The following is a 27103-nucleotide window of genomic DNA, read 5'->3' on the forward strand; positions in this document are numbered from 1 at the left end:
CAACATTAACAATTTAGTAAACACCAGCTGTAAAACTAAAAGTACATAATCCTTAAAAATTTCTTTGTCAGATTAAGAATTTTATATCTAATAAAAGTGTGAAGCTGGACGCCATGGCTCACACCTCTAATCCCAACACTTTGGGAGTCTAAAGTAGGAGGATTGCTTGAGCCCAGACGTTTAAGAACGGCCTGGGCAACACAGTCAGACTCCATCTCTACAAAAAGTAAAAAAAAAATTAGCCAGGCATGGTGGCTCATGCCTGTAGTACCGGCTACTTGTGGGGCTGAGGTGGGAGGATCTCTTGAGCCCAAAAGGTCAAGGCTGCCACGACCTGTAATTATGCCACTGTACTCCCATCTGGGCAACAGAGTGAGACCCTCTCTTTTTTATGGAAGAAAAAAAAAAAAAAAAAGTCTGCTAAAATCCACACTAGAAAAACTATTTATCTGAAATTAGGCAGACATATGATCACTATTAAATCTCCTAACAAACAAAATTAGCAGTATTTGTTGTCATTAAATCTACATCACCAAAAATCATATTAGTATTCAAATAACAATTCCTCATCCAAACTCTTCCAACATATTTTAGTATTAAAAATTTATTGGATTTTTATAAAGTTAAATGCAGCTTATTTTATTTTATTTTTTTGAGGCAGAGTATCACTTTGTCACCCAGGCTAGAGTGCAGTGGCATGATCATGGCTCAATGCAGCCTTGACCACTCAGGCTCAAGCCATCCTCCCACTTCAGTACCCAAAGGAGCTGGGACCACAGGCACACACCACCACGCCTGGCTACTTTTTGTATTTTTAGTAGACAGGATTTCACCATGTTGCTCAGGCTGGTGTTGAACTCCTGAGCTCAAATGATCTGCCTGCCTTGGCCTCCTGAATGCTGAGATTACAGATGTGAGCCACCACACTTGGCCTATAGCATACATGATGGTAGTTGATTATGGTAAGATAGTACAAGTCCTTACGTTATGCTAGTTAACTATGGTAATACAGTACAATTCCTAGGCAATACATAACACCTCTGAAGGATTTAGAACAGAACCCTAAAAGTTAAGCACATTAATATTTCTCCTATAAAAAATACTCAATTCCTACTAAGCTCTACTAAAAAAATGAGTTTAGTCAGGTTTTGCTTCCAAATGAATCATTAAAAAGATGTAGTTGCTACAGCTATTTGAATTTCAGAATTGCAGATAAAGAATAGTAGACTTATAGCTATTTATCTGGCCAACACTGACAGACTATACACTAGGGTTTTATGATATATACGATCTAAAAAGCCAAGCTTGCCCTCTCTTGCTAATTTCTGAAACACTGATATAGCTCTCTTAAAATTTCTATTTAACTGTGAGGGATTATGGCTCACTTCCTAATATAAAAACTCAATGCTATTTCTTATTTGTAAATATTTAGTAAGTTAGATATTTATACTTCATACACATTAAAACAAATTAATATTTACAAAACTCTGGGATACACCTGGACACATAAAAGCAGAACATACCACCCTTTCTGAAAATCATCAGAGTTATTTAAAAAAATCAGTGTGACAAGACTCTAACATCTGAACATCAAATAACATATTTAAAAGTTTCAAGAAAATGTTGCTTTCATTATTCAAAAGAGTGGAGTAAAAAATTACCATGTGTATCAGTTAACATACTTTTGCTTCCAAGGGAAAGAAAAAGGAACCAAAACACACTTAAACCTTAAGTAAATTTATTCTCCCAAAACGAAAACTCTCATAAGAGAAAAATCCAACAGCAGTATGTAGGATTCAGAAAAACTTTGGTCAGTCACATTTTCTCCTGCTACCATGTCAATGCTATTAACCTCTCTCTGTCAGCTTTGCCTTCAAATTGGTTTACCTTAAAGTAGAAAACCAGTTGAAGCAGTTCCAGACTCATACCCACACAATGCTATCCTTGGAATCACTCCGATTGAATCCATTTATGGCCTGTACCAATCAATGGAGTTCTATTCTGTAATTTAGCTTAGAAAAATCATGGCCCATCCTGTAGTCAAACCACACAATTGGATAAAAGACAGAATGGATACTGGGGAGGGGAACGTACACAGTGCCATAAGAGAAACAAAAAATTTACAATTAACAGTAAATAGTAAGGTCAGGTGTAGGTGCCTCACACCTGTAATCCCAGCATTATGGGAGGCCAAGCTGGGAGGCTCACTTGAGGCCAGGAGTCCAAGACCAGCCTGGCAACAAAGTGAGACCTCATCTCCACAAAAGAAAAAATTAAAAAAATTAGTTGGGTGTAGTAACACATGCCTGTAGTTCCAGCTATTCAGGAGGCTGAAGTGGGAGGATTGCCTGAGTTGAAGAGTACCAGGTGGCAGTGAGCAATGATCACACCACTGCACTCCAGCCTGGGTAACAGAGCAAGACCCTGTCTCAAAAAAAGTAAATAGTAATAGAAACTTGAGATGGTTAGTATGAATTAAAATATTCAAGTAACTTACGATATTCCTTTATTATTCAATAAGCATTTACAAACACCTAAGTAAATGCTAGGTACTGTACTAAATATGTGAAGATGACAGAAAATGAATTTTAGACTTAAAGATAGAAAATGAATTTTACACTTAAAGACATTCCTTGTACACAACTTGAAATTGTCTAAAAATAATACATAAAATTTATAAATACAGGAAAATAGACTGTATGCTTTCAATTACATTGAAGTATCTAGTTAACATTTTTACTTTCACATGCAATAATATCCCTATACGAAGACGATAAGGTTTTGCATGGTAAAATTTCTATAGTTCAATTATTCTAATGAATGAAAACATTCCCTACTTAAAATTATTGGAACTTATTGGAATTCTCTATTTAAAATTATTGCAAATTATTGGAATTCCCTATTTAAAATATATGCTAGAACATATAAATGATGGGTCAAAAGATCATATAAAACAATAGTCCCTTTAATTTTACACAGAAACACAATTAACATTTATTGGGTGATCATCACCTTCTTTTAAAACTAGCTAGTGGTAACAACTGCACAAGTTTATGTCCTACCATTGGGGCAATTTAGTCCTTTTCCTATATTCAAATCTTTGTCACCAATAGCAGTAACAAATTCAAGAGTGTGAAAAATAGTTGGCATACATACATCAGTCATAGAAGTCTTTCTAACTACCAGCAAAACCAATTTTGCTATAGTAAACCTATCAAGGTCATATTGACCAATGAAGTAAAAATCACTCATTCATTCATTCATATATTCAACATTTTGAAAACAGACCAGAAATTAGCATTTTTAATAATGATGCAAGACAACATAAATGTCAGACTGATATAAAGAAACATACAAGGAAATGTAATGCTACCAACTCAATAAGAAACTTAAATGAGAAAACTAAGCAGAAATGTGTAGACCCAAACACAAAAAGGGGTTTTCTTTATATGCAAAGTCATAAATCACTTTAAATTTCCTAAACATGAATATTATTCATATTTAAGACAGACATTTTGCAAAATAACTTATCAGCTGATACACATCTCAGAACAGTTTAAACTCTTCATTCCCAACTTATCCCCTAAATACAAGCAAATTTATGGGTTTGGCCTTTAAAACACAGTATTATTTTTTTTATTGTCCTTTTCTCGATTGAAAAAACCAGACATATTTTGTTAAATACTTACACTTTAGACAGAACTGGCTTGAAAACAGAAATACAATCAACCTAAGCATCAAAGAAAGGTAGACAGATGGGTGGATGAATGGATGGATAGATAAGCAACTAAATAAATCACTGAGATCATAAACGGAAGCTAAGTTAAACAAGAGGAGAGTAAATTGATGTCTGCTCTTTAATTAATATTACAATATTATTCAAGGATAAATATTATGCAACAGTACTTCTCAACTACCAGTTTTCTTTACATTACACCATCAATTTTCTAGAAAAATTCCTCAAAAAGTAGAACAGCAGTAATGTCAAAAATGTACCCCAAGACAAAAAACTAAGTAATGGGGCTAAAAAAGAAGCTCAAAATGAAAAAAGTTCACAACGTGCTGTATATATTTCAACTTCTTCAACAACTTGGTCCTCATGCATAAAAAGGGCTTAGATATTTTGTTAGCAAAGATAATTTCAATACAGATAACCCAAAAGGTTCTCAAGCCATTTTTTTTAAAAGTTGACAAACTATTTGAAATTATCCAACATAACCTAATGAAAACTCTACTAATTAAACTTATTACTTAAAAGATTAGAAAGTAATATCACTATAACCCCTGGCTTAAAAAAATGAAATTTTAATCTTACTTTCTTTTTATCAAATTATGTATGTTCATACTGTACAAGAAATATGTTTGCTACCACGGTGTGGTAAAAAAAAATAATTTAATCCCAAAGATATCCATGTCCTCCTAATCCCGGGATCCTATAACTGTTACATTACATGGGAAAGGAGAATTAAAATTTATATGGAATTATGGTTAACAGGCGGCAAGATTATCCTGGATTATGTCAACTGGCCCAAAGTAATCAACAGGGCACTTAGAAGTGTAAGGGGTAAGCAGGAGAGAGTCAGAAGGAGATGACTAGGGAAAAACGGTCAGAGAGCTACAACTGGGTTGGCTTTTAAGATGGAGGAAGGGGGCCATGAGCCAAGGAATGTGGATAGCTTCTAAAAACTAGAAAAGGAAAGAAAATGGATCTCTCCTAGAATAGTCTTGCCACACTCTGATTTTAGCCCAGCAAGATCCAGGTCTTTTCATCATAGTTTCATCTCCAGAACTACAAAATGTTAAGCGTATAACATTTAAACCACCAAGATTACGTTAATTAGTTAAAACAATTATAGAAATTTAATGCAAGTGGCAATTCTTCATACATAAGACCCAAAATAAGAATAACTGATTGTCTTTGAGACACAGCATTCCCTCAACTACTTTCAAGTTCTTATCATTATCCTTCCGAATCATGTGCCACAGGTGTATTCAGCCAGGACTTCTAATATACTTATAAGTTTTTAATTAAACATATTTGTAGCTTTAAAACAAAAATCACAAACTAGCCTATTCAACATTTTCCATATAATTTCATTTTATATATTTATTTGTTTATTTACAGACAGGATCACACTCTGTTGCCCAGGCTGGAGTGCAGTGGCATAATCTTGGCTCACTGCAGTCTCAACCTCAACCTCGCTGAGCTGAGGTGATCCTCCCACCTCAGCCACCCCAGTAGCTGGAACCACAGGCGTTGCACCACTATGCCCGGCTAATTTCTGTATTTTTTGTAGGAACAGGATTTCGCCATGTTGCCCAGGCTGGTCTCAAACTCCTACGCTCAAGTATCTTCCCATCTCAGTCTCCTAAAATGCTGGGTTTACAGGCATGAGCCACTGTGCCCAGCCTAATTTTATGTAACTTAAAATCTACTCTGCAGTAATCACAGTCGAACAGAAATATTACATTATGTTAATGCTAAACTGTTCCAAGTTTCATTTAAGAAATATGAATGTAAGAAAATCTGGAAATAAATCTAAAATGGTAGATTCTAGGCTAAAAAACTAAATTAGTAATATTCAAATTTTCAAATAAAGACTTAGATTAAAAAAACTCATCAAGGGTTCACATAGTTATGGTTCAACATACATTTTTCTTTTTTTGGTAAAACTAGATACGGTGAAATGTAAAGATAGTATCAACTCAGTAAGTTTTGACAAATATATATATATTTATATATATATTTACCTGTGTAAATATATATACCTGTGTAACCAACAATCAGGATAGGAAACATTTCCATCACCTGAAGAAACTCTTTCCCATTCTTTCCAATCAATCTCTACCATCCATAGATAATTTATTTTTTAATATCCAGCTTAATACCTTACCATTTACTAACATATGTAAACTTCCTCTTTACATCACTTAAATTCTCAACTAAGAAAACAATTAAGTCATTTATACACGCATATTTTTTTTTCCTTTTTTAGAGATGGGAGGGTCTCACCTATGTTGCCCAGGCTGGACTCCCAAGTCCTGGGCTCTAGCAATCCTCTCACCTCAGCCTTTTACACAAACAAAATAAAAGTAGTTACTGATGGAACTCCCAATTTCTAGAACCACTAACATCAGCAATACTTCTTAAGGAAGATTATACATTTTTGTACGAAAATAACCAGCTAAAACCTTCAAAACTACCTCTATTTCCTGTTAGAAACACCTATTAGCAAAACATACCTATTTTGCAATGTCGAGTCAACATTAATACATGCCGCATTAACTATATCACTGACTACACTGATGAAAACCCGAGTTTACAAAAACACACTCAGAAACTATTAAAATAGGTAGGTAAAAAACATTAGGTAGATACCTGTACAGATATTACAGTGAATTTGGAATTGTAAGCTTGCATGCATACAAGGGGAAACAAAATATTCCTAAATTTGAAATTTTCAGTGAAAAAGTAAGTGGCTCAGGGCATTACAAATAAATTTCATAGATAACGTACTCATAAATCAACCTTGGGAAGTCTAGTCTATGTCTTGTCTCTACTACGCCCCTTACCTTCAAGCTGCCCCTCAGTGAAAATGCACTTGGAACACAACAGGGCATATTACAGCTCAAAATCACGCACATTACCTACACTACTCAAAGAAAACACTGGCAGTGTCACATGTGAGAAAGCAAAAAAAAAAAAAAAGACAATTCTGCATGGCATTTAACATTTTAATTGACATTTTTCGTCTTACTTAAAATCATATAAAACCCAGAAACAGCTTGACTCCAAAGCACTGCATCTTTCTAACAAAAAAAGTACACTAGGGACAGAAAGAAAGAGATTACTCTCCACACCAAAATTTTTCACTTTTATAAACCTTTCCGGTTAGAAAGCCAAGCATCTATTTAGGTGAAGATGAACCCGGGCACCGCCACCACCACGGCCTCTGTCTCTAAAACACAAAAGGAATCCCCGGACAGTGTGGGAAGGTCTCTGTCCTTTCCTTCCTCCCCTTCAGCAAACTTACAGCATAAGTTTTAAGTCTTGAGCTACAGCACTATCAACACTTTTCCAAGAAAAGAGATGCCAGGGAAGCTGGCCACCTATCTCTATGAGTGGTCCGCCCCCTACCCCCACCTGCCCACAGGGCGCCAGACTCGCAGCTCCGCCTTTTGGGGAGGTCTCCACGGCCGCCCAGGCGCCACAGCGGGGAGCTGCGGTCGACCCCTCCGGGATTGGGGGCAGGGCGGCCTCCGCGGCTATCCCGGGAGTCCCGCTCCGACACCGCCTCCGCAGGGGAAGCCGCTCGCAGAGAGGCAGGGACCCAAGCAAGGGATGCGGGCAAACAAGCCAAGGGCTCGGCAGAGGGGCGTGACCGCCAGTTGGCTGGGCTGAGCGAGGTGCCAGAGGGAAGCCCGCAAGGTACGTCTGCGAGAGCCGGGTGCGGACGCGGCAGAGGGAAAGGGGGGCGCTCGCTCTCTTACCGCCAGGTCCGGATTGCGGCTGTCCCTGTGTGACACGGCTCGGATGACCCCCGCTCGCCAGCTTTGCCAACCGTATCCGCTCTCCCAGCGCTCCGGACGCGCCTTGTCGCTGACCGCCACACACAGGAACCGCTTCCCCACCAGCTCCGGCCGCGTCTCCACCGCCATAGCCGTCGCTGCCGAAGCGACCGCTCCCGAAGCGACCGCTGCCTCCTCCAGTGCGAGGGAACCGGTGAAACCTCGCTCCTACCGGCCGCTCATGCTGAGGAGAGTGGACCTGGGCACGGCAGCGGCCCCGAACGAGCGCAGACTCGGGGCGCACTGGCCGTTCTGCCCCGGACACAGCGACCTCGGTCCCTCCCCCAAACACGCCTCTGGAATCCCAGATTCGCAGCGTTGGGCTGCAGCGCCACACAAGAAAACTGAGAGAAAACCCAACACGGCCGTCGAAGACCCAGAGGCAGCCCAGCCGCCGCCACCGCGCCGCGGCCAGTACTGCTTCGTCTCCCTCCCCGGGCAGCGGCGACGCGCAGCGCGTCTCCTTCCGCCGGCGCGGGCGGGGCAGGAGCCGCGGGAGGGTCGGCGGAACCACCGCAGACGGAAAGTAGTGCCCAGCCTTGCGGAGGCGGCGGCCGCCACGGGGTCCTCCGAGATCCAGAAGTGGCGGCGGGAGACCAAGAAATGAAGAGGTCCGCGGGGAAGTAGGCGACAGCTAGTCAAAGCTTTTGGGGGTCTACCTGTGTATTCGTTGCTCCCTCAGAGGTGGAGGTGAGGGGAAAGTGAAGTGTAGTGGTTCCACTTTGATCACAAAATAAACTCCAAGGTTGACGCCTCACCCCCGGCGCGATGTTCAGAGCACACGGCGCCCGCCGCCTGAGTTAGCCTGAATTAGCAGTACCGCAGTACCAGCAGCAGAGCAGGACAACACTTATACTGAAAATTAAGCCCCAAAGTCACAGCAGAACCAACCGTTCATGACTTCAAGGGAAAACGAAGGAGAAAATATCATCCTTCTCTTTTGTAGCGATACTAATTACATGTTTAAGCTATTCAGAGATTTAAATTCGTCATTGCTTTATTACAAGAACAGCAAATGCTCCGTGACGGGCCCTTGTCAACGTCCTGAAATTTCACAAACCGTGTCTGTGACAGTCGTAGTGCTTTTAGTACTAGTACATAGCTCAAACACACAGGTAGGTCAGATAATAACAGCAGAGAAAATCCCCAGATTCAGTTATTAGAAAATACCACGGAAAGAAAAGGATTTTAACCAATCACAATTCAAGAAAATAAATTATATTTATTTCCCATCCAATTACAATAGGACTCCCTAACCCACACACAGATCTCTTGGAACACTCTTCTTTGATCAACTTCTTTAATTGTTATAAATCAAACCTCCCTACAGATGTCAGCGAGCAGTTCGATTTCAGGCACACTTTATACTGCTTTTTTATAGGTAGTTTTAAAAATCCCAGTTGTGGTTTTTCAGTAGCATTAGTGATTACAGTCCACTTCAAAATTCTTCTAGTCCAATAAAATATTCTAAATTTCAGTCTCTTAGAGATTTTCCTGAACCTCTATTAAAAAAAAATTAGTAATCTCAATGTTTAAACAACTATAAAGCTTTTATCTGTTTTCTCTAGAACACTCAAGCTGGGCAATTTGAAGTGGAGAAACATGACCACTGCTAATAGGTTAGAAACCAAAATTATAAGGAAGATGGATTTTAATAATCACGGTCGAATTTTGCTAATCTAAAGACCAAACACACAACTGTAATAAACAGGCTGGGCACAGTGCCTCACGCCTGTAATCCCTGCACTTTGGGAGGTGGATCGCCTGAGGTCAGGAGTTCGAGGCCAGCCTGGCCAACATGATGAAACCCCATCTCTACTAAAAGTACAAAAAATTAGCTGGGGGTGATGGCGCGCGCCTGTAATCCCAGCTACTCAGGAGGCAGCAGGAGAATCGCTTGAACCTGGGAGCCAGAGATTGCAGTGAGCCGAGATCACACCACTGCACTCCAACCCCGGCAACAAGAGCAAAAACTCAGTCCCCCCAAAACAACAATAACGAAAAACTCTAATAAATTAAAAAGGCAAAACATATCCAAAAATGCACATTGGCAAGTTGAGAGAAAAACTTAATTTTGCTTGGGCAATTTTATTTCCAAGTCCACTTTTTCAGTGTACACTGTATAATACTCAGCAAATTATCTTAAGAATTACAGATGAAGATTTCTAAAATAAGTGTAGATTAAGGAGCCAGTAAAGTGGCTTGGTGACAATAATCCAACATATGTAAGGATAAAAGAGGGCCGGGCGCGGTGGCAATCCCAGCACTTTGGGAGGCCGAGACGGGCGGATCACGAGGTCAGCAGATCGAGACCATCCTGGCTAACACGGTGAAACCCCGTCTCCACTAAAAATACAAAAAAATTAGCCGGGCGCAGTGGCGGGTGCCTGTAGTCCCAGCTACACGGGAGGCTGAGGCAGGAGAATGGCATGAACCTGGGAGGCGGAGCTTGCAGTGAGTGGAGATCGCCCCACTGCACTCCAGCCTGGGCAACACAGCAAGACTCCACCTCAAAAAAAAAAAAAAAAAAAGAGTAGGGAGATCAACATCCAGATACCAACTCATCAATGATCTGCTCTGTGACCATGGGCATGATGCAATTGTAAAAATGCAAAAATGCCTATATCCTAATTTTCAGTGATATCCTAGGAGCAAACGAAAAATAGATAAAGTCATTTGAGAAAAACATGCAAATTCATCAGTTATTACATAAATCCCACTCACCTAATTACATTCTTAAGAGTATAGGTTGCTGGTTGCCTTACATAAATAAAAACTACCAGCTGTTTTCAATTTTGTAGGCAAACTGGTCTACATGGGCCCCTAGGAACTCCCACTACATGTTGAATTCCACCCTTTTCAGTCCTCTGAAAAGCACGTAATCCAACAAACCAATCAAAATATTTCATATATAGAAACGAAGTTTTTCAGGAGGGCGTATATCCCTGTAATATTTTTAATCAAATATCTTAATATTCTTAGAACTATAGTCCAAATTCTGTTCTACTAATCCCTTCACTACAGTCTATGCCTAGAGTTTACACTAATTCATGGATATTTTGCTGTTGGAAAAACTTAAAAGTACATTTTTTAAAATGTAGAATAAAAAGTCCTTAAAGATTTTTTGCTTGTTTGCTGGCATTTTTTGCTTTGTTTTGTGTCAAGGGGTATTTGTATTATTTTATTTTTGCCAGCAAATCATAACTTTGTAAATAACAATGAATTTAAAAATTTTTTCAAGTCGGTTTTGAAACTTCAGAGTATTTGTTTCTTAATGTTTCCTTACATTCTTTACTTCCATAAAGATACTCGGAAACAGAAGAGTGATGGTATTTGTTTTCATTATACAGGCAGAAAGAATGACAGTGAAGTACTTAAAATAACTAAGTTTACTTATAGAAGCTGAAAATTAGAAATATAAATTAGATTTTCTAGTCTTTCCATCGCCACGTGTAAGTATGTCCATTAAATATGCCTACACACACATCAATTCAAGCAAACCTCATACATCAAATATCTTAATCTACACCAAAGATTGGGAGACTATTTGATTTTTTCCCTTTTTAGAAGTTCACAAAAATTTATTCATGAAAACAGCTTGGGCTGGGTGGTGGCATGTGCCTGTTGTCCCAGCTTCTCTGGAGGCTGAAACTGGAGGATCTCTTGAGTCCAGAACTTCTAGTTCAGGCTGGGCAACATCACAAGACCCTGTCCCTAAAAAAATCTTTAAAATACAAAGAAACCCCACAAACTATTTTGTTTGTTTTTTTAAAAAACTGACTGATAAAGGAAGAAAATGTATTCACTGCATAAGAACCATAATTATCTACTTAATTATCAGTGATTAACAGTTCATGAAGTTTAGTTTGAATAAGCAAAAGCCTAGTAGTTACAGATTTTTCACTTTTTGACTTGGTATGTAATTGTGGAAAGGGTCAATCTTCTGTTGTCATACATACTAATATTTTATGCCACTACACATGTCTACTTTATCACAGATATTATCTAGTACAGACAAAAAGTTTAACACATCTTTTGTAATAATATTAGCCACCACTTGTAGAACACCTGCTATGTGTCAGACAGTATACTAAGTACTTTACATACGTAATCTCACTTTGAGGATGAGGAAAATGAAGTTTAGAGAAGTTCAGTAACTTGCCTAAGAATACACATGAAGAAACTGGTTTTCAAAACCAGATCTTGTGATAACAAAGGCTCCCTGCTATTAACTATTACACTAAAAAGTCACTTAAATGAAACATGAAGGTCAGTTATCAAGTTGTTTCATCCTTATTTACAGTTTACTCATAATTGATGTGTTCAGTAGTTATTTAGCACTTACTATGTGGGTCACATCTTGCAAGGTTCTGGAGACAGGACCTCTATTCTTGAGAAGCTCACAGTCTATTTGGAAAGACAGACAACAGAAATGCTTTGGTTTATTTAATTAAGGAACTATCAATAGAATTTCATCCAAATTTAATGCATTTTAATAAATATTTTTCAGATCTATTATAACTTAAGGCTTTTATTAATTGTCAAATGTAAATAATGGACTGCATGTATGAAGTCTTAGATTATATATATAGATATGGCTAAGAATCGTGCAAGCCACTATTAAAATGAAGGAAACCAAGAGTTTCAACTGAATTATGCAAGTGGAAGACCAAGAATAAATGGAATATAAATTTATGTTACCTTTTTTTATTAAACCTTAAATAATTTGTATTTAGGGTTTGTATACCCTAAGCATTTATTTAAAATAAATTCCTCAATCACATTTATGATAATGAAAAATTAACTCAAATATCAAAATATCACTTCCTCAAGGAAACCATCCCTGATTCTCAAACTATGTAGGATTCCCCAGTAAGAGATTTTCAAAACATGCCTTATTTGTCTTACTACTACAACAACTGTATTTACACCATTTATTGTGTAATTGATCATTTATATTTTCCCTTTATTGGATATATAAGCTCCATAAGGCATCTTTGTCTTGTTCATAACTATACTCCTAGCAGCTACCAGGCCTTGCTAACAGATGATAATACATTTTACAGCATGAATGAATGAATATAGCAAAATGTACCTTTTTCTAAATCTAACCCAACTAAGAGGAACTTGGAATCTTAGACACAAATGAGAGTTCCTGTTCTTCCTACAGAGGTATTCATCATCTTCAAAATAATGTCTTAAATACATTATCTCATTTAATCATGGAGGTACAATGTTAAGCCTTTGAAAACATGCTTCGACAGAAAAGCAAGGTTTTTCCTGTGAAAATTTCTAAAGAACAGATACAGAAGGAAGAGTTACAATTCTCAAGGAAAACATTCATTTCATTACCAAACTACCAATTTAATACAAACCCAAAAATGATCCTATGAGTGTATATCCAAAACACTAGTCTATTCTTAGTCTTCTAAAAAGAACAGTCTCAAATAACATCCTTGATGGAGTCAATATACAAACATAACTTTCTATCTTCTTGATGCCATGGAAGGAGGGAAAGAGAAGAAAAAAAGAAGATAGAAAAGAAATGAAGGAGGAAGTGAAGCAATCTCTATTGGGCCTTCTAATTGTATATTCTATACATCTGTTATCCAGTTTCCAGTTTAAATTCTGGCTGCACAGGAACATACCACTTCTTTTCAATATTCTCTTTTCTATCAAAAACAAGGTTGATTTTTAACGATAAAAAATTAAAAATTTAGAAAGAATACACAAAGCATTAGAAAATTCCTAATCTGCTCAGTGAGGAACTACAAGAAATAAAGAAATGGAAAGTTGCCATTGAGCACACAGTAAGTCTTCCTGGGGTGTCCCACAGCACTTTTTCTCTATTCATCATCCCTCTCATAAATGCTCCAACTATTAACTACCATTAAAATATGCAAGTTTGCACTTTGCAAACAGGTTAGGTTCCAAAAGGGTCGTGTTCCTATTAATCTTACAAGCTTTCACTATTGTTACAAGTTAATAGCAGCAAAGTAAGTCTTCTGTTTATATCCATGCAAGTTCATTAAGTAAAGGAGGTTCTAAACTTTTATTAAAATGATAAATGAAGGAAAGCCAATGTAAAATCTAAACTAAAAAGTAATACCAACTCAAAATCTCAGCATGTTATCCATATACTCCATCTATGTTCTTCCTCACCAATGAAGCTAGGTATTATATAGTGAACTTTATGATCAAGAACACACATAATTCAGCAAGGAGCAAAGTATACTTTCCTGTCATGTGGTAGGTTCAAACCCCCAAAATGTTAAAGGACTGACAAAAGTAATCTTGCTTAGCAAAACAAATATTGTTAGAAAGACTTCAATATATGCTATTTCCCAAAGGTCTCAAAGAAGATATACATATGATTACTATTAATATTACTACATACTAATTACTAATATTAATACATACTAATATAATACAAAGTACCAAATAACCATTTTTAAACATCACTGTAAAACTGCTTCTTTCCTCTGCTTTCCAAGTTTGATCATAAAACCATTATATTGAAACAAATAGGTCAGGCATGGTAGCTCTAGCCTGTAATCCCAGCACACTGGGAGGCTGGGCGGGGCGAATCACCTGAGGTCAGAAATCAGCCTGACCGATATAGTAAAACACTTTCTCCACTAAAAATACAAAAATTAGCTTGGCATGGTGGTCCATGGCTGTAGTGCCAACTACTCGGGAGACTGAGGGAGGGGAATCACTTGAACCCGTGAAGCAAGAGACTCCAATGGGCTGAGATCACGCCACTGAACTGAAGCCTGGGCAACAGAGTGAGATTCAGTCTCAAAAAAAAAAAAAAGAAAAACAAAAACAAACAAATAGTCCATCAAAACTAACTTGAAATGGAAGAATTTTTGCAGTGTTCTGCATTAGAAATAAACTTTTGAATTGACACTTTTTAATCTTATATACCTTCTTCATCTATAATGGATAAAAATCCTACCTCAACTATTATATATTATTATATATAATAATGATTTCAACTATTCCAGCTACAAAAATTATCTTAAAAGCAATTGCGGCCGGGCGCGGTGGCTCAAGCCTGTAATCCCAGCACTTTGGGAGGCTGAGACGGGCGGATCACGAGGTCAGGAGATCGAGACCATCCTGGCGAACACGGTGAAACGCCGTCTCTACTAAAAAATACAAAAAAAAAACTAGCCGGGCGAGGTGGCGGGCGCCTGTAGTCCCAGCTACTCGGGAGGCTGAGGCAGGAGAATGGCGTAAACCCGGGAGGTGGAGCTTGCAGTGAGCCGAGATCCGGCCACTGCACTCCAGCCTGGGTGACAGAGCCAGACTCTGTCTCAAAAAAAAAAAAAAAAAAAAGCAATTGCTTCATTTGCTTTTATATCTAAATTTGCATGGATGCTTCTTTCCCCCACTTGCAATTTCTTTTCATTTTATTTATTTATTTTTTTGAGACAGAGTCTCCCTGTTGCCCAGGTTGGAGTGCAATGGCATAATCTCAGCTACTGCAACCTCCGCCTCCTGAGTTCAAGCAATTCTCATGCCTCAGCCTCCCGAGTAGCTGGGATTAAAGGCATGTGCCACCATGCCTGGCTAATTTTTGTATTTTTAGTAGAGATGGGGTTTCGCCATGTTGGCCAGGGCTGGTCTCTAGCTCCTGACCTCAAGTAATCCGCCTGCCTCGGCCTCCCAAAGTGCTGCGATTACAAGCATGAGCCACCGCACCCCACCCTGGAATTTCTTTTTATATTAACAATTTTTAAAATCTCATATATAACCAAATATGCTAATATATTTATGTTGCAGCCTTAAGGCATGCTTTAAAAATATGTAGGTATTCTTTGGTATTTTAGGAATTTTATAATACAATTTTTATTTTATGTATTTATTTTTGAGATGGAGTCTTGCTCTGTGGCCAGGCTGGAGTGCAGCGGCGCCATCTCCGATCACTGCAACCTCCACCTCTCGGGTTCAAGCAATTCTCCTGCCTCGGCCTCCCGAGTAGCTGGGACTACAGGCGTGCACCACCATGCTCAGCTAATGTTTGTAATTTTAGTAGAGACGGCGTCTCGCCATGTTGGCCAGGATGGTCTCTATCTCTTGACCTCATGATCTGTCCTCCTCGACCTCTCAAAGTGCTGGGATTATAGGCATGAGCCACTGCCCCCAGCCTAATTCAAATTTTTATAATAAAAATGTTAAATCTGTTAATGTATCCCTTAATTACAAAAGAAATACAAAATAGAGATATAATACTTTCTATAAAACTAATAAAGATGAAAAAGAAAAAACATTAAGTAGGACAAGAATATAGTAAAACAAATACTCTGTTGTAGAAGTAATACACATTTGGTTAAAAAAACTTCTTTTTTTTGGAGACACAGTCTCACTCTTTCATCCAGGCTGGAGTGCAGTGGCACAATCTTGGCTCACTGTAACCTCTGCCTGCAAAGTTCAAGCAGTTCTCCTGCCTCAGCCTCCCAAGTAGCTGGGATTACAGGCACACACCACTACGCCTGGCTAATTTTTGTATTTTTCAGTAGAGACAGGGTCTCACCATGATGGCCAGGCTGGTCTCGATCACCTGACCTCCCAAAGTGCTGGGATTTCAGGCGTCAGCCACTGTACCTGGTCTGGTAAAAAAAAAAAACTTCTGGGAATTACAGTTCACTTATTGCATCGAAACTGGACTTGGCTTTACATTCTTACTGTACTTTTACTTTTCCTCAAGGTATAAACTTACTGTTGTGAAGCTGAATTTTCTTTCACTACTTAAATCATTTATGTATATCTGGTAAATTATGACTAAATTTTTGTTAAATTGCATAAAGTAAACTGAAATACACATTCGGGGCCGGGCACAGTGGCTCACACCTGTAATTCCAGCACTTTGGGAGGCCACGGCGGACGGATTACCCAAGGTCAGGAGTTTGAGACCAGCCTGGCCAACATGGTGAAACCTCGTCTCTACTAAAAATACAAAAATTAGCTAGGCATGGGTGATGGGCGTCTGTAATCCCAGCTACTCAGGAGGCTGAGACAGGAGAATCCCTAGATCCCAGGAGGAGGTGGAGGTTGCAGTGAGCCGAGATTGCGCCATTGCATTCCAGCTTGGCTGACAAGAGTGAAACTCTGTTTCCAAGAAGAAAGGAAGAAATACACACTTGGTACACTAAAAAACAAAAACAAAAACAAACAAAACTGGGAAGCAATCTCACCATCTTTACTGATAACAGCCTTAAACAAATCATACCATCTGACTCTAATTCGACTCCTTGGAAATCACCCTCAGTGAACAGGCTAAGAATATCAAAATATGGAAAAAGTACGTTAGATGCTTTGGTCAGCTGATTGCTGAGAGTCTCTCCTCAATCGCTAAAATGAGTGAGAGTGGAAGAGTGCTTATAAAGCAGACAGCTGTGAAGAAGAGTGTTTTAGGATGAGAGAGACATATACTTGAATCCTGAAGAAAATTTACCAAAGGACGGGGATGAAATAGAAATAAAAACAACTTTTTTTTTTTTTTTGAGACAGGGTCTCACTCTTGTCACCCATGCTGGAGTGCACTGGTACAATCATGGCTCACTGCAGCCTTGACCTACTTCCCGGGCTCAAACGTTCCTCCCTGCCTCAGCCTCCCAAGTAGCTGGGACTACAGGAGTGTACCACCACGTCCAGCTCATTATATATTTTATTTTTTTGTAGAGACGAGGATCTCACTATCTTGCTAGGCTTGTCTCAAATTCTGGCTTTAAGCAATCCTCTCACCTTAGCCTCCCAAAGTGCTGGGATTACAGGCATAAGCCACCGTGCTCAGCCCAAAACAACTTGTTAAACAGAGCAAACTAAAATCAAAGAAAAGACTGAAAGTAATGGGGTCAACAGTTCCAAATTATGTAGGACAGTCAGCCTACTCTCAAATTATTTTTAAAAATAAAAGAAATAATGTAATAAGGAAAATGTGACAAATTGTTAAATGAACAAATTACAGCAAATCTAATGAATGCTGATAAAAGTTGGAATAGTGCTTACCCATGGGGGTGGGTAGTATTGACTGTGAAGTGGCATGAAGGTGCTGGAAATGCCCTATATCTTCATTATATAGTGATGGTTAAACCAGTATAAAATGTAAAGAAAAATAATAAAAATTTGCAGCTGTTCATGATTCTAAACATAATTATCCTTTCCTTTACAGTTATAATAAATAATTACATCATTATTACTTGCAACATATGTAGAGTCATTATTTCTCCTTTAAATGTTCAGTTCCATTAGGATTGCATTTATGAACCCTGGACAGCTAAGGATACTCCCCATTTTACAATTTTGTTTAATGCATTTAAAAAAATAATCCATCTGAAAACATACTTCCTAGAGGGAGCAGAAGTAGCCTTCAATTTGGTCTGCATTATCACCACTGAAAACTATGTTTTATTTAGTAAGGAAGATCTAATTCCATGAAAATAGTTAGCTCTACCTTAAAAAGTTCAGGTACTTGTCAAAAATGGCTTCCAAAGATATTCCTTTTAATACAGGATGTGAAAACACTTCCTAACAAATTCCTGCAAAATTAGATGATACTGTATGTACTTCTGATGGATAGACAGGAAAGTAACCTGAGACCAAAACAACAGAGGTCTCCTACTACTGGGGAGAAGCAGTATTATCAAGAATAAAGGAAAACAGAGTCTGCCTAAGACAAATACTGGTCTAGGACAAAAGAGAAAGCTCAATTCCTACCACCACAAAGCTAACCAGCATCCAAGGCCCCATGCCCACCACAACAACACAAAGTAGCTCCGAGTAATACGTAAGTAAGAGCATTCTACTACTAGAGAAGTAGCAAAGGACAGAGAGAGACCCTCTCTGAAGTTCAGGTGCGCAGATAAGGCTAACAGATAAACATGGAGTAAAAGCATGGGTCAAAACCTTCCAGCAAATCAATCCCGATCTTAAGTACTAGGTGATAATAGAAAGATTTAAAGTTGATAATGGGCTAGTAGCAGTGGCTCACCCCTGTAATCCCAGCACTTTGGGAGGCTGAAGTGGGTGGATCATTTAAGGTCAGGAATTTGAGACTAGCCTAGCCAACATGAAACCCTGTATCTAGTAAAAATACAAAAAATTAGCCGGGCATGGTGGCAGGCGCCTGTAATCCCAGCTACTCGAGAGGCTGAGGCAGGAGAATTCCTCGAGCCTGGGAGGAAGAGGTTGCAGTGAGCTGAGATTGCACCACTGCACTCCAGCCTGGGTGACAGAATGAGATTTTGTGTGTGTGTGTGTGTGTGTGTGTGTGTGTGTGTGTGTGTGTGTGTGTGTGTGAAGTTGATAACGCACTGAAGGTAATCAGAGCAATAAAAGGCAAATTCTTATCAACTCCAGGCAAGACTAACTCAACCCTCCATGCTAACAACTTAGCAGAACAAGAGTCATGACAAATTCTCAGCATAAATACGATTTATCGTAAATGATGGCTGGCATTCAATCAAAAATTATAGGCTGGACAGAGTAGCTCATACCTGTAATCTCGACACTTTGGGAGACAAGAGGATCGACTGAGGCCAAGAGTTCAAGACCAGCCTGGGCAACATAGTGAGACCCTGTCTCCACAAAAAATTTTTAAATATTAGCCAGGCCTGGTGGTGTGCACATGCAGCCCCAGCTACTTGGGAGGGAGGATTGTTTGCTGAGGCAAGAGGATTGCTTGTGTCCAGAAGATCAAGGTTACAGTGAGTCATGATCACACCACTGCATTCCAGCCTGGATGACAGAGCAAAACCCTGTTTCTAAAATAAGTAGACAAATAAAATTTTTAAATTAAATTAAAAACATTTTTTAAAAGACCAGGCATGGTGGCTCACACCTGTAATCCCAGCACTTTGGGAGGCCGAGGCAAGAGGATCACTTGAGGACAGCAGATCAAAGCTGCAGAAAGAAATCTCTAGACAAGGAAGAGGGGAAAATATGCCAACTACCAATAAAAGGAATGAGAGGGGTGACATCACTACAGATTCCACAAATATTAGAAGGATAAAAGTATAAAAAACTTTATACAAAAAATTCATCAATTTACATGAAACAGAAATTGCTAAGAGACACAAACTGTAGACCTCTCTCAAAAAGACATAGACTGAAGATCTAAATAAGTGGAGAGATATATGAAGTCCATGCATCAGTATTAATAATATTCCAATAAGACTCAGTATTAATAAGATTCTAATTCTCTCCAAATTCATCTGCAAATTTAAAGCAATCCCAATCAAAATGACGGTATTCATTTTTTTTTTTTTGGTTGACAGCAACAAGTTGATTCTAAACCCAAATAAGTTATGAAGAAACTGGAACACCCAAAACAATTTCAGAATGAAAAAATTGGAAGACTCATACTATAGTATATTAAGTCTTACTTATATAGCTGCAGTAATCAACTCACCTTAATGTTGGCAAATAGATACATAGATGAACAGAACAAAATAAGAGAGTCCAGAAATAGACCTATACTTATACGGTCAATTGATTTTTCAATAAAGGTACAAATGCAATTCAACAGAGAAAGAATGGTCTCTTCAACAAACAGTACTGGAACAATCTGTCATCCATATGGTGCTGGAACAATTTGTCATCCATATGTCAAAAAAAAAAAATGAACCTCGACCTATACTTTGCAGCATATACTGAAATTAACTCAAAATGGAGCATTGATCTCAACGTAAAATATAAAGCTAAAAAGCTTTCAGAAAACAGGAGGAAAAATTTTGTGACACTGGGATAGGCAAAAATTTCTCACCTACAACACCAAAAGCATGATTCATAAAACTAAAAATTAAACATAATTAAAATTAAAAACTGCTCTCCAAAGGTCATAGAGGTAAAATATTGGCAAAATGCATGTCTGATAGAGGATTGATAACTAGAATATTTAAAGAACTTTCAAAATTCAATAAAAAAACCAAATTTTTAAAAATTGGGCAAAATATTTCAACAAATACATCACCAAATAAGATATGCAAGTGGCAAATAAGCACAAGAAAAGACACTCAACATCATTAATCATCAGGGAAACGCAAATTAAAATCACAATGAGACACCAAGTGTAAAGAAGATAAGGAACAATCAGAACTCTCATACAGTGCTGACTGGAAGTGATTGCCACTTTGCAAAAGAGTAATAAAGTTAAACATATACTCTTCATATGACCCAGCAAAGGAAGATGAGGAACAATCAGAACTCTCATACAATGCTGACTGCAAGTGACTGTCACTTTGCAAAAAGAGTTTCTAATAAAGTTAAACATATATTTTTCATATGACCCAGCAATCCCACTTTTAGGTATTTACCCAAGTGAAATAAAACCTATGTTCATACAAAAACCTACCTCTACACCCAAATGTACACCGCCTGTTTATTTGTAATTGCCAAACACTGCAAACAACCAAAAATGTCCCTCATCTGGGAAACAGGCAAACTATGGAGTGCTACTCAACAATAAATTAAATATTATACATGCAACAATATGGATGAAGCTCTACGTTTGGGGAATCCCCAAAACCACCCTCAGAACTCACCAGAAAGACTCATAAAAGAAACATTATACTCTTGCTTACTGTTAATTACACTAAAATGATAACATTAAAATCAGCAAAGGGAAGAGGGGCATAGAAGACTGCAAGCACAAGCTTCCAGTTGTCCTCTCCCAGTGTAGTCAAGCAGGCAGGGCTTATTTCTCCCAGCAACAACATGTGACAACATGCAGGAAGTACTGGCAACCAGGAAGCTCACCCGAGGCTTAGCATTTAGGGTTTTTACTGGGCTATCTGCATGGCTGACCTTAGTCTCCAGACCCTCCAGAGGTCAAGCTGGTAACCACATGGTACATTCCTACAGTCCTAGCCAGTTGTGAAGCTGAGGCGGGAGGATCACTTGAGCCCAAGTGTTCAAGGTTACAGTGAGCTAGGGATCCTGCCACTGCACTCCAACCTCCAACAGAATGAGACCCCGTCTCAAAAACAAACGAACAAAAACCACTAATAAAGAAAACTTTTTGGTCTTAATATCAGCATGAGTTGTTCTATTCCCTAGCAGGTGCTTTGTTTTTATCATATAGACACTGAATTATACCACTGACCCAGTTTTCTTTCTATGTAGGCTGTTAGGACATTTTATGCTATACACTTTTTATGTATTACTTAATTTTTTCAGCTTTTTGTGTAAACAAGAAACAAAACAAGAACCACACATTGCATCTGGTCGATAAGTCTCTTTAAATCTCATTTAATCTCATTTGAGTTCTTTGTCCTGGAGAATTTCTCATATCCTAAATTCAGCTAACTGTTCCCTCATGGTGTTAACTTACTATTCTATTCCCCGTATTTCCTGTAAAGAGGTAGTAAGATCTAGATCTAGAGACATGATGCAGTTTCAATTTTTTAGCAAAAATAGTCCATAACAGTCCATAGGTGATACATGTACTTTCCTAATCCATTACATTAGGACACACATGATGTCTTGTTGTCCCACTGAGAGTGACACAGAAATAGCAGAACTTCTTAAATTTAACTAATGACATATGAGACCCAGATTTCTACTTTGAAAGATTCAGACAATAATGATCCCAGTAACCAAAAAGAGGGAAGAGATTTTTGGGAAGACTAAATACTATCAGCGGATTTCTTTGGGTGATAGATTTGCCAAATAGGTATTTTTTAATTTGTTCCAGATTTCTGGATTTTCTAAATATGGTACTCTGGAATACCATTACCAAAAAGAATGAATATCATTACTTTGACAATTTTTTAAAATCTTTAAAAAATTATAGTATATAGTTGTAGTACAGAGTTTGTCAAATGAGACAACAATGTTCTGTGGCCAATATAAAAGGTTTTGATCCTGTTGGAAAGGGTCCCATTTCGCCAAGATGCAAATGACCTACAACGCCCATGTTTTGCAACCCTATGCAGGTCTCCTAAGTGCATTCGATGGGAGCAGTAATGAATCCTCCAGAAACAGCCTAAACTATAGTTTGCTTTTTTTTTTTTTTTTGAGAGTCTCATTTTGTTACTCAGGCTTGAATGCAGTGGTACAATCATAGCTCACTGTACTTCGAACTCCTTGGCTCAGGTGATCCTCTCACATTGGTCACGCTAAAGCACTGGGATCACAAGAATGACACACCACACCTGGCCTAAACTATAGTTTTATAAAGCCAACACAACTCCAGGGACTGGCACCCTAGAATGTTAGCAATGAAAGCTGTGAGCACAATGGTTACAGGACGAACGCATTTAAAGCTTCCTTCAGTGGATGTTATTGACAATTTAAAAGTACTACTGTAAAATTAAAAAAAAGAAAAAAAACTACTATTCTTTACAGCCAGTTTGAAAGGCTATAGAGGCACCATTTCTGACAGAAAGCACTGTGGATTCAAACTTATTTTTGCTATGTTGCTGTTATATCACTCAGTTAAAAAAAAAAAAAAAAACATGGAAATGGCAAATGAGAAAGCCCAGGACTCTGGCTATAGCTATAAAGGAAGAAAAAGTTCCTTTTTGTGACTACCAACAACAGTCCTTTCCTTACTTTCATTCTAATTCACAGGATATTAATGTTCTGGAGAAGAAATGGTAAGCATATTCATCACCTAGTATATAATTCATGTTTATATTAAGAGAAATTATGTTTAATATAACCACATGGTAGACTCATCAGAACTAAGGCTCATTATTTGTAAATTTTACAAATACCACTCATCTGTTCACATTATAAAATTAGGTTAATCATATCATAGACTGAATCCTCAAATGTTTTTAACTTCTACCTGTTGAGAAACTATAAACATTTTTCTTAAAGAACTAAATAGGATTTCCTTCTATTATAGGTACTGTTAATAAGTGGTATGAAGTCTTCTTCTAGACTTTAGTTGATAAATAGCTGTAAAATGAAATAGTTTTTGAACTTGCTTCAGATAAAATTTTCAGATTTGAAAAATAATTGATACCTTATAATTTTTTTAAAGTTCACTTGGAAATTACAGTGGTATTAACAGAATGTGACAATATGTCCAAACACATTTATTGCAAATACCGTATTTACTAGATACAATATTTATATCATAGTGGACACATTTCCTTTTATAAAACACTGATTTTTTTTTTTTTTTGCTTTTTTTTTCCTTTTAAAAATATGAGCAGTAATCACATTGACTGAACAAACAGCCTTTCTTAATTCTGTGGCTTTGAGACTTCACTTAGAAGCTTTATTTAACAAAAGACATTTCTGAATAAACCATAGTCAATTATACATTATCTAAATGTGGCTTATTAACTATGTATTTTAAATGTCTTCTCCTGCCACCAGAACATTTTTGGATCTCTTCCATAACCTCACTTAGTAAACAGAAACAGTTCTTTCAGAAATAAATTAATCTCCAGTTTATTCAGACCATTTTGAGGACTCAAAGAGGTAAAAATCAAGGGAGAAAACAAACCCCCAAAACAAGGTAGTAAAACACACAGGGAGGAAGAGACAAACAGGAGCTGGAGGAAGTGAAAGACAGGAGGAGAAGAGAACCTAAGGCAGAGAAAGAACTGTAGGTTTCCCTTGGATTAAAGACTCTTCAAAGCTGCATGGAGAGGAGAGATATTCCAAGTTTTTGTTCTTTTACGTCCTAATCTAGATGTATGATGAACTCATTGTACATTACATTCCAAAGCTATGAGTACATTTCAAAATTATATGCCTTTAATTTTATTTTTGGGTATACAGTAAGTCCCCACTTAATGTTGTGGATAGGTTCTTGGAAACCACAACTAAATGAAAGGAGTACAGCAGGTTCTCCAAAGTTGTTTCAATCAACCTCATTTCCTTATGACATTGATGAGGAAAAAAAAATTGGTTTAATTATACATTGTTTCACTTTAAGTAGATGTTTCCAAGAACCTATCAAAGACATTAAGGACTTAACTATTCACTGATGTGTTCTACAGACAAGTAAATAATCAGAAAGTACTTAAACCTTCTTGATTAAACATCAGTATAATACTTTAATAATACAGTAGTTAAGACAGCAAATGAGCCAGGCATGGTGGCTGACACCTGTAATCCCAGCACTTTGGGAGACTGAGACAGGCGGATCACCTGAAGTCAGGAGTTCAAGACCAGTCTGGACAACATGGCGAAACCTCGTCTCTACTAAAAATACAAAAATTAGCTGGACACAGTGGCATACACCTGTAGTCCTAGCTACTCAGGAGGCTGAGGAAGGAGAATCGCTTGAACCCAGGAGGCCGAGATAGCACTGAGCTGAGACTGTGCCACTGCACTCCAGCCTAGGTGATAGAGCAAGACTTCATCTCAAAAAAAAAAAAAAGAGAGAGCCCAAACTTGAGCTACATTGCCTGACTTCTAATCCTAGCTCCACCATTTACTAGCTGTGTTATCATGCAAGTCACTTGATCTCTCTGTGCTTTCTTATCTATAAAATGGGAATAATTCCTATATAAAGAAGCTGCTGTGGGTGGGGATCACATAATACATAAAATACGCATAGAACATGGTTGAGCAAAGGAAGCACTCAATTAGCTATTGCCAAGAAAGGTCAGTAATAGCCCATTGGCTTTTTTTTAAAAATCAATGAAATGCTTCCTAATTTTTAAAAAATTAAATCCCTAATTACTATTTATGGTTAATCTAATCAATTATGACCATTTTGAAAAATCTCCAGATAACTCTAGTCTAAATAATTATCATCATAAAGGAACTCATCTCAAATTATAACTATAAAATCTAATGTAAAATAACTATATGTCAACGAAAATAGTTTTTAAAATTGGTCAACTGGATTCTTCATTATTCATCATGAAAACACGCAATTATCTAAGAAATTTACTAATTTAAGTTCCTCCATGAAAACCAACAGAATTTCAAGAGGATAAAACACCATTTTCAGTTACAGATAAAGTATGAAAGACTAAAACAATCCAGTCATTTCTACAAAGCATTCACCACAAAACATACGGTAACATTAGCTTCCAAGTGAGCCACTGTGTAAGTCTAGATCAGAAAGTCTTAGCCTTCGCACTAGTAACATTTTAGGAAACGTATAAGTTTTGGAGGGGAAGGCTGTCCTCTGTGCGGAAGCTGAGCAACACCACTGCCTCTACCCATTAGATTTCAGCAGTACCTACCTCCCCAACTCTCACTCTCCATGTGACAACCAAATGTGTCCCCAGACATTGTCAAATGACAATTGCTCTACTTCCTAAGAAAATTTCTTTTGTTTATAACAAAGTAGCATTATAATAGCAACCAACTTTCTCCCATCCCTCCCCCTTTTGCCATTTTTTGAAAACTTCACAAAAAGATGGATTATCTTCCCCAAATGCATTTTAGTATCTTGATTATCCTTGCAAATGATATTGCTGCTGGCATCTATTTTACACTTACCTGATTCTCTGCAGAACCCGTAAGAATGTAATTCATTTCTCAATAATGTATGTATACATTTTAACTGTGATTCATTTTAAATTTGTCCTTTCTTCATTAGGATTAAAAATTTTAATATCTTAAACCAGACACATTATGTTGCCAATCACTAGCACAGTACTTCAATAAATGTACTGCTAATACTTCTCAGCATGTGATATCTACTAAGCCTCTAATAAGCATTTAGCATGAATTATATAATTTAGTCCTAACAATAACCTGAAGACGTATTATCTCTACCTTTTCAGATGAGGAAACTGAAGCTAAGAAAGAACTGCATGCCTAAGTTATGAACATGACTTCACAGCGATAGGAAGTGACAGAACCAGGACTGGATTGCATGCTTCCAAAGGCAGCGTTTATATTCACTAGCTGGGCATGGTGGCTCACTACGGTAATCCCAGCACTTTGAGATAGATAGATAGATGGATCGGATGGATGGATGGAGAGAGGGAGGGAGGGAGGGAGGGAGAGAGGGAGAGAGGGAGAGAGGGAGAGAGGGAGAGAGAGAGAGAGAGAGAGAGAGAGATAAAAATTTAAAAATTCACAAGACCAGAATGATCCTAAGAACCACCATTTCAAAAACGAATAATGGACTTCTTATTTTTTGAGATCATACTGCTTTCCTCATTGAATAATTTTCAATATGTAATTTTTAGTGTAAGTAACTTTTCCAAATATATCCCTTTTCACGCTATTTATACCCTCCCACTTCAGAGCAAGCACAGCACTTATTTGAATTTCAATAGTGGCCTTTGTGATAGGAGAATGTGTAGTTGGACTTGAGATTTTGTGAAAAAATGGAGTTGAAAACATAAGACCGGCCGGGCGCGGTGGCTCAAGCCTGTAATCCCAGCACTTTGGGAGGCCGAGACGGGCGGATCACGAGGTCAGGAGATCGAGACCATCCTGGCTAACACTGTGAAACCCCATCTCTACTAAAAAATACAAAAAACTAGCCGGGCGAGATGGCGGGCGCCTGTAGTCCCAGCTACTCCGGAGGCTGAGGCAGGAGAATGGCGTAAACCTGGGAGGCGGAGCTTGCAGTGAGCTGAGATCGGGCCACTGC

General features: G+C 38.1%; 2 protein-coding genes across 2 annotated transcripts in view; one reads left to right on the forward strand and one right to left on the reverse strand.

Annotated features, from left to right (window-relative positions):
• Positions 1 to 27103, reverse strand: part of JMJD1C (jumonji domain containing 1C) — a 367699-nt gene that overhangs the window by 303077 nt on the left and 37519 nt on the right. The window lies entirely within an intron of this gene.
• Positions 7196 to 8554, forward strand: LOC111537956. Its single transcript, XM_023205131.2, has one exon. It carries the CDS (start codon positions 7535 to 7537, stop codon positions 8174 to 8176), a length of 642 nt encoding a protein of 213 aa, XP_023060899.1. The 5' UTR covers positions 7196 to 7534; the 3' UTR covers positions 8177 to 8554.

Source organism: Piliocolobus tephrosceles, chromosome 9 (assembly GCF_002776525.5).
Source record: "Piliocolobus tephrosceles isolate RC106 chromosome 9, ASM277652v3, whole genome shotgun sequence".
Classification (NCBI taxonomy): domain Eukaryota; kingdom Metazoa; phylum Chordata; class Mammalia; order Primates; family Cercopithecidae; genus Piliocolobus; species Piliocolobus tephrosceles.

Bases quoted from the DNA above. Each gene is read 5' to 3' on its own strand.
- LOC111537956 (XM_023205131.2), top strand. From the start codon at position 7,535: ATGACCCCCGCTCGCCAGCTTTGCCAACCGTATCCGCTCTCCCAGCGC.